Source organism: Vespa mandarinia, chromosome 6 (genome assembly GCF_050613455.1).
Source record: "Vespa mandarinia isolate Hongniang chromosome 6, ASM5061345v1, whole genome shotgun sequence".
NCBI lineage: Eukaryota > Metazoa > Arthropoda > Insecta > Hymenoptera > Vespidae > Vespa > Vespa mandarinia.
In genome coordinates, this window is record NC_140815.1 from 740,571 (window position 1) to 749,998 (window position 9,428).

The window sequence follows — 9,428 nt, forward strand, 5'->3', positions numbered from 1 at the left end:
AACATACACAGTTACAAAGGACTGTTTCAATGACCGCTGTACAGTGTAATGAATAATAATAATTTGTACCATATATTTGCGTAGGCCCAGCCTAAAGTTTTTAATTGTTTATAAACAAGCTGATCTTCGGAAAAAAACCAAGTGCTATTATACTAATTTTTGAAAATTTTGTAAAAAGAACCACACATTTACCACATAATATAATGTATTCTGAATTAGCAAGATCTATTGTTCAGATGTGTAAATTCGTAAATAGTAATCATTATTATATTATCTAAGCATTCAGTTGAATATTTTATAAATACTTAAATGTTGCATTTTTAAATAAGCAAACTCAATCTTTTAGAGTAAAACATAAAACGTGCGTTGTTTTTATCTCTTCTTTAAAACTTCTAAATTTTCTTCGTTTTCAATGCCATTTTCATTGGTATCGCTCCTGTTTAATTTTGGCTTTTTAGCAATTGACTGTCCTGTGTCATCTTCAAAATTCAATCCTATTTCCTTGCATCGCTTTTCGAAATACTTCAATAATCTTGAACCTGCCCTATAAACATAACTATTTTTAAAAGGACATAGCCTTACTCTAATTAAATATACTAATTCATATGTTCGGAGGCCAAAGATTCTTCCTTCTTTGTTAGTACAGTTGTTCTCAATCTGATTTTACTGATATTTATGTACAATATATATATTAAATATATACAATACAAATTAAACACATACCATATATATATAACTGTCATCTTAAATTATCATCTCACAACCATAACTTAAATTTTAAAAACTATCAAAGTAATGTATGCCCATTTTACCTAACTTTTTCTATACACAGTTAGTATAAGTATGTAATATCTAATATGGCATGCACAAATAAGATGCTTGTATTAACATATATGTTGAATATAATTTTGGATTATATGTTTAATCTTGTTAACATAGAAAAGCAAAAATACTTAAAATTTTACGAAAATAATAAAAATAATTCTTCAGAAATTTAGGAAATTTCTAATTAATAAAAAGTTACAATGTATTTAAGACTAACATATATATTCATATTATCGAATAAATTCAAATATATTAATGCCTGTAGAAGTTCCTACCTACTCTCAAAATCTCTGGCATCCGAACTAATATAAAATATTCTTTTTCGTTTTTAATTTTACTTACTTATAAACCGAACTATGTTCCTGATTATATGCTTGACAATTTTCAAAAACCAAGTGACAGTCATTAAAAAATTGTTGTAAGTTTTCATACCCTCCATTTCCAAGTTTGTATTTGATTGTACCAAAGTCCATAGGGTTAGATATAATGTCATGATAATCTGGAACCTCATCTTTTGTGACAGGAGAAAGAAAAGGCCACGAATCTCTATGATGTCTGATATCTAATAATAACTCTTGTAACTTCGTCATATATCCTTTAACTGTTTTGTCTTCTTGGAAATTTTCTGCAGCTCTTTTTGTTGCTCTACGAGTTTGCCTTGGCTCTGTATCATCTGAATTACTATCTGCTGGAAAATATAGATATCTTCATTTATTAAAATGTAATATTATTTATATTATGTTAAGATCATAATAATACTTAAAATAATTGTTATATATTAATCAAATTGTATATATATGAAATAGAATAAATTTTACTATTAAATATTATCTATATAAAAAATATAATATAAATGTTTTAAAATTATAAGCTGCTATTTTTTTAATTAAAACAAAAATGATTATAGAAAAACATATTTGGAGTTTTACAACAATGCAGTTTTGAAACATGCAATTCATTTCATATACTTCAGCATATACAGGATGGACTATTTAAATCAGAATACTTGAATACCTTCATTATTTTTAATTTTATGGAAAAAGTTCTTAAGACAAAGTTACACTATTTGAAAGGGTACACTAATGATGAAAATTATTTTTTCTAGAGATCATTTTTTTACAAGATTTCAAAGTTATTGGTATTTTTAAAAATGGAAACCTAAGAATTTTTCTGTATCTATTTACATTTTAAATGATTTTTGCATAATTTCTCGTGCTATTCTAAATAAATAAATATAAAGCTACAATGTCAAAAAATAATTAGTTAATAAGGTATTTTGAAAAAATGTCTAGTGACAAACGTAACTGTAACAAGCCATATTTTTGGATTTAGTTGGAAAAAATGTTAGAAGAAAAAGTTGAATGGTTCCAAATGGATTACATATTCACGATATTTTTTTTGCAAATGCATATGCATTATTGTTTTTTAAATACTCATACACATGCATTTTTTTCAATTGCACATGCACATGTATATAATGCACTTGAGAAAATATATGATCGTGAATATGTAGTTCACCTTGAATCTTCCATCTTTTTTTCTAAAATTTTTGGCTAACTTCAATCAAAAAGAAGATTTGAGTTGTTACAATTGCGTGAATCACTAGATATTTTTTACGTTAACATTTATGTCAATATTCTTGTATTCTTGTACTTTTTTTTGTTTAGAATAGCATGAGAAGTGAATTCATGCAAAAAAAAATTCATAGTTTTATTTAAAATAATACCGATAACCTTGAAATCTTAAAAAAATGATCTTGAGAAAAAATTCTTTCCATCATTAGATGTGCCCTTTCAAGCAGTATAACTTTGTCTTAAGGACATTTTCCATAAAATCATAAATTACAGAGATATTTAAGTGTTCCCATTTAATATGTATATACGGGATATCCTACTTAAAATCGAACGTCTAAATATTTCCTTTGGATTGGGTGATATGAAAAAATATAACAGGACAAGAATACATTCAAGGGAAATAATTAAATATAAAAAATTTTTTCAATTTTTTAATAAAACGTTTTTGTCATTGTAATATGGCTTATAAAATATTATATTCGGAGGGTATATCTTTTTAAACATAAAATGAACTTAAACGAAAAAATCACGTTTAAATGGAAACAATATAGAAATAGTATATTTTAAGATCACTGGTGCCATTAATAGTTCAATAAATCAATACATATCCGAAATTGTTTTTCTATATTAATACTGTGATAATAACACATCTTTTCATGTCTTGGAGAGAAATAGGTTGTTCAAAGTAAATAGTAAAGATGATTGAAAACAATCCCAAAGAAAAATCTAACAGTCTCTTTTTTATTCATTTGTTATTTAATTTATTATAATGTACTCTTGTGGAATAATTTAAGCACTATGATTTAAAAAATACATCAGTTGGATTGAAGTAGGTAAGATTAACATTCCTATATTTTTTCCACTCAAACGTGATTTTATTTATCTTGTATTACTTTTTCATATTATTCAATCCAAGAGAAATATTTAAGTGTTCAATTTTAAATGAGGCATTCTGTGTATGTATTATATATAACAATGATTATATATTAAAAAGTGCTACGAAATGCCACTACTTATCTGTAAAAATATTTTATGAGCATCTTTAGAAAAAATTAGACATTTATAGAAAAGGGTATAATACAGACCATCCCAGTCTGTAGATTCTGTAGTGAGGAGGCTCTTGGCAAAGCCATGGATGCGAGAGCGTGCTGCTGCTGCGCACAACCTCTCCTTGTCTCTTTCCCTTTCACGCCCCCTCACTAAGAACACAGTAAAAACTAAGAAATCTTCAAACACTGTTAAGATTACAACGATAAAGCATCCATATATTTTTTCCTTATCAGGTTTTGATTATTCCTAATATACCAAAACTTATAGTAAAATAGCAATCAGTGCATAACTTATTTTTTAATTTTTACCATCTTTCAACAAGACTAGACAATTCATTATTTACTGTAATATTAAAAGAATTCTTACCAAATTTAGAAATAGGTTTTCTTCTTTCTTTGCAACTTATACAAGACCACCTGCCTCTTGGCATTCTCGACAAAGGAGGTTCAATGCATTCCAAATGAAAATGATTTGAACAAATATCACAACTAACGAGCTTTCCACCACTTTTGCACGAAGAACATACATTAATTGATTTGTTTCTGCCAAATAATTGAATTTTCATTTATAATTATGGTCTTATTTCTATATTCTAATAATATTACTTACATGTCTTCATCACTTCCTTCTTCCATTTCATCTTTTTGATCTTTATCTTGATCTTCTTCATCTTCACTCCCAGGAATACGTTTGGCACGATTATGTCGAGTTTCTTTGGTTAAAATTAAATCTTCATCAATTTCATCTTCAAATTTTCTTCGTTTCTTAACTTTTTCTTTTGGTTTTATTTCTGGTGGTTTACAAGTAGAACAAAACCAATCCCCTTCAGGTACTGCCTAAAAAGTACATATGATTTGCTTTTACATATGCAATGATATTTGCATAGTAAGAAATGATAAAAGTACGAATGAGAGGCTTACATTTAATTTTGGTTTTAAACAGTACAGATGGTGGCCTTTATTACATCCATCACACAGTAGCATATTTTCTGCATCTCTTCGTCTTCGACATACTCGACATTGAGCATTAAATGCGCTTCTACCCCATGCAATACTATTTTCTAAAGTATTTAAGTGCACAAATAATTGAGACCAGCTCGTTGAAGCCATAAGAGATTGTTCCCATTTATCTCGAGCTTCTTCACAAGACCATTTTTTATCTTTTTCATCTGTACCTAATGGCTTTTTTAAGTACCGTTGTTCTATAGCATGAGATAGCTGTAAAATAGCACAAGCCATTTGTTTAATATTTGTTTGTTGTTTTGGATCTGGATAAATTTCATTTTCATTAGGAGGACCAAGGTACTTTCCAGGATCTTTATAATTTCTTATATTAATACTACTAATTTCTGAATCTGGAGTACCAGGTCTACTTTGTTTGGATTCATTTTTTACTTTATCCAATACAATATTAGGAGCAACATCTGCATCAATCTCATTTATACCATATACTAATTTTTCACACTGTTTATCATAACTCTCATTATTTATTGCTTTCCTCCATGAATCTCGATCAATAACTTTTAAATTTCCTAAACAACCACCTTTAATTTTTTCCTCAAAGTCTAAAATAAAATCTCTTAATGTCATTTCCATTACATTATCAACTGACAAGTTAGTAGGAAAATTTAGGTTAGCATTTTCATATTTATTTTTCTTTCCAGTCTTATTGGCCTGTCCTTTTACAGGTTCTGAAAACTAATACAAACAGTAAATTTGTATGTCATTTTGTATTTCATAATTACAATCAAGATACTTACAACTTCAGGATTCAATTTATGTCTGGGGCATTCCTCAATTACAGATATTAAACTAGACATTTCATGTTCTAGGTTATTACGTAATTCACCTTCTCTAATTCCTCTTTTACTTAGAGAATTTATTAAAGTTTCTATATCTTCTATTTTCCCATAAAAACTCCATTTAGATCCACATCTCTTCCAGTGTATAGGACAATCTTTATCTCCTGTACATGCCATTAAATTATGTCTAATATCTGTTAACTCATGTTTAAAATCTTTTCTAGGAGATTTAACACCATTTTTCTCAGAAAATGTAACTTTTTTTGGTGATTTTCTAGCTTTTTTAAAACTGTTTTCTTTATCACTAAATTCATCTTCAAATTTATTTCTTAAATATGCGTACGTTGCTTCTCTATCTTTTAACTCTGGATTATATGGAGTTCCTTCAGGAAGACAATTACCTGGCCACCATTCATCATTTTCCACAAATAAGCCTATATGTGAAAAAGCAATATAGTTTGCAATTAATAATATATTATTACAGAAAGGAAGCATGAAATTAATTACTTTACAACTAGAAATATATCTATTAATTTAAAATAACCTGGTATTGATAAGAATCTCCAATATCTCCTATGAGCTCTATCTGCACCTAAATATACCATCATTTTGTTGTCTCTGGATGCTTCCTGCAATTCTTTTAATTTATATTCATATTCTTCTCTCTTTTTCTCTTCCTCGCAATTACCACGTGTAATTTTCTTCGGTTTCTGATCCTCGTCGTCTAGTTTTCCTTCTTTTTCTTTCAATTTTTCTTTTTCTTCCTTTCCTTTTTTTTGTTCAGCAATCATAAATAGTTTTAATTCTTTCTTTGCTTGATGAAGTTTTTCATGTCTTTCTTCAATAAAATCACGTATCGAAGCAAAAGTAAGTAATTGATTTATGAGACATGTTACTAATTTTAATTTGTCATCTAAATTAAATTCACAAACATTACGATGCCCTAACAATCTTAAAATATATGTTTCATTTATTCTTAAGAGAAGTGCAGGATCATCAAGGTTTGTATATCCACCTAACAATAAATCATATTTTATTGTAATGTTTTCACAGATATAAGAAGAAATCTAATTCATACCTCGTTGAGAATAGCGCCATTTTGAAGCAGCTTCGCTTATTCGACCACCAGAACTTAATAAATGCTGTCTTAAAATCTCACTTAATGTTGTATGATCTAATGTAAGCTCTGATAACTTGCATCCATGTTGTGTTTGACACCATTTAGAAGCTATGGTTGCTAATTTTACTGATTTTTCCATAGATGATACTCCTTCATATATATTAATATCAACTACTATGTTAGACGCATGTGCATGAATTTCATCTTCCTCTGCTGCTTGGTATTTGAAAATATTTGACAGTAGTAACTGTAATAAATCGCTCCATGGTCCAGAAGCTTCTTTGGTTAACATTGATCTCTCTAATAAATCAAGGTTAAAGCCACCAGGAAAATATGAAACAACTTCTAACTCTTCGTTGAAGAACTCCAGAAATTCTAAGATAAATGCACAATCACCAAACTTTTCATTAGGTATACTAGAATTAATTGGGACAGATTCTGGAATAAGACGAAGATCTTCACATTCGAGATCTTCTCGTGGTTTATTCCATTGTCTTACATATGCAGCAAGAGCGGCTAATTTTTGTTTCTCTTCTTTTTTTCGTTCACTTTTCAATACTCTTTCCTCTTTACGTTTTGCTTTTTCTTCAAGAGCTTTGGCTTTAAGGTCTTCTTTAAATTTGCCATTTGTTCTGTTGATAAACTTTAAAGCATTAAGAAAATCTTATAATATCATGTAATTTTTTATTAAGTATAATAGAAAAACCTTACCTTGGTTTTCTATATTTTTTCACAACTATTCCAGTTTCATTCACTTTTTTTAATGGGTCAGGTTTTTCAAAGGTTCTATGTTTGGATACATCTGAAGTAAGGAATTTTTCTATAGATTCTTGTTTATGTTTTACTACTTTTTTGGTACGCATAGAAAAATCAGGTGCAGGACCAGTAAATATTGTATCAAAACGTACTTTACTGATACCATATTTTTGTAAGACACTCTCCTAAGGAAAATAACAAATTAAAATATTATAAAATATAGCAAATATTATGAACATAATTATTACATTCAAATTACAGATTATTTACATTACAAATATAATAAATGTTATATTCTGCTAACCTTAACTATCCATATACCATTTTCATTTTGTTCACAGAGCTGACGAAGAAATATTTTATTACGTTCCCTACTATAATGCTGTTTTCGTCTTCTTACTTGTCCAGCTTCTACTATCATAAGTTGACTAACATCAGAATCTCCACAATCTAATTGTTCTACTTCATAACGAAATAGCTTGGCTGGTGGATGATACTGATGTTCTTGTGGACTCCTACGATTATAATAATTAAATCGATGAAAATATTTAAATATTTATATAGAAATAAGATATGTACCTGCTAGTATCTTTAGTATAAGGTTTAAGTTGTTGTTCTGTTGGTTCAATAACTTGGAGAACATGACAATCACACCATGATTCTTCAGTAAAACTTGCTTCAACCATTTCACCAACAAAGTATCGATCTCTTGCAAATTGGTAAACATCCTCTACCATTTCATTAAAAGATGATCTATTTGTTTTACTGGCAAGGTATAATATAGGAATCCGTAACTATGAAAAATAAGGTCCTAAGATATAAGAGAAGTAATGCAACAGTATAGTCCAAATAAAAAGTATTACATGCATAACTCAGTCTAAAGTATGTTTAAATACTTCTGTTTAATGCACTGTCACTATGACTCATTAAATAAGAAAACAAATAACATAATATGAAATAATATTATATATAAATATATCATACTTCCATCGGAAACTCCTTTAGACTTTTTTTAGCATTTTCTTCACATTGCAATGCTTCTTCATATGTCATATTAGTTCTTCCCGTGATACTGCATGACCATATAAGAGAGTTGCATAGAATAATTCTCTCACAAAATTCACTGCAACATATAATATTAATAAATGAATCGCACAACTTCTCAAATAAAGAATTATTAATAGTAATAGCTATATAATATTTATCTAAAAGATAAAACTACAAAATAAATGAGCACTTTTGCTATCATTTCAAAGCTAAATAAATTACATATGTTTAAAGGTAAATAAATAAATAAAAACAATATTCTATACTATTAAAAAAGATACGAATATAATCCTAAATATTGAAGTAAACATTATAAAGAGAGTAAATCCAAATGAACACAATAAAATTACAAAGTTTTTCTTGATACAATTTTTCTTAATGTTATTAACTTACTTGTAGTCTTTGAAGATCTCATTAGTAACTTCACAGTGGAAAACCTCATCGTCATCCTTAAAGTCGGAGGAGACGTGAAGACGTTGAAACGGCTGCTTTCGAAGAAGCGGCATGTCAACGCTTGATGTCAAAATCACTTAACATCCGCTCGTTTGCGGCTTTTGTTGCTTGATAATCGATCTTACAAACAAGAAGTTTTCTTTTTATTTTTATGCGTTAAAGAAGAAAACAAAAAACAAAGAAGATTGGACAGTTTATTCGTTCTTACGTTCTTTTTAAACGATATGATGGTACAACGATGACAAATTGGCATGAATACAGAGACCGATGTGTTTTTTAACTGATGATGCACGTACGTAATAAGTGAACGCTATCACGAATAATAATGCAAAACAGTTGACCGTAGTTTACTATTATTCCGTTATGATAATATAAATCGACAATGTATTCCAAGTATTATTACATACACCATACCAATTTTAATTCACATAAAGGTTTATAAATTCTTGACAAAGCGCGTTTTTTCACGGCGGCTTGTGAAAATGCATGCATTTACACCTGGCATACACCGTGAAGACCGGAAACTACCGTGAGGACAAATTATACCAACCTAACAAAAACCGACTTTTCGAACGATGATTTCATAACTTTGATTGTCACATTTATATATAAATCTTTCTTATCGTACTTGAATTCAAAATACTTCAATTTGTTTTCTGTTTTATCGTTACATAAATATCATTTGTTGAACTGAGATTGTTCTCTTCGAATAATGTTTTGCAATGTAAAAATGCTCTGGTTGATATATTTGAATCATATTCGGTTTATATAGTTGGCAACGTCTAAGTATTTTTTTTTATCA

The 9,428-nt window shown here is 28.5% G+C and overlaps 1 protein-coding gene across 8 annotated transcripts; it reads right to left on the reverse strand.

Annotated features, from left to right (window-relative positions):
• Positions 1-20: 20 nt before the first annotated feature.
• Positions 21-9,168, reverse strand: Acf (ATP-dependent chromatin assembly factor large subunit). 8 transcript variants are annotated; one of them, XM_035886380.2, is made up of 15 exons: positions 9,041-9,168; positions 8,567-8,746; positions 8,111-8,249; positions 7,706-7,920; positions 7,431-7,641; positions 7,082-7,311; positions 6,329-7,002; positions 5,795-6,265; positions 5,209-5,684; positions 4,370-5,146; positions 4,059-4,285; positions 3,816-3,991; positions 3,485-3,598; positions 1,168-1,513; positions 21-556 (listed from the first exon to the last, which is right to left on the reverse strand). In XM_035886380.2, the coding sequence occupies exons 2-15, from the start codon at positions 8,677-8,679 to the stop codon at positions 373-375; spliced, it is 4,353 nt and encodes a 1,450-aa protein (XP_035742273.1). In that variant the 5' UTR covers positions 8,680-8,746; positions 9,041-9,168; the 3' UTR covers positions 21-372. The 8 variants fall into 8 exon arrangements, with proteins under 8 accessions (XP_035742273.1, XP_085513792.1, XP_035742274.1 ...); XM_035886381.2 differs by having other exon boundaries at positions 22-556; positions 1,168-1,510; positions 8,835-9,145; XM_035886379.2 differs by having other exon boundaries at positions 22-556; positions 8,835-9,145.
• Positions 9,169-9,428: the final 260 nt, after the last annotated feature.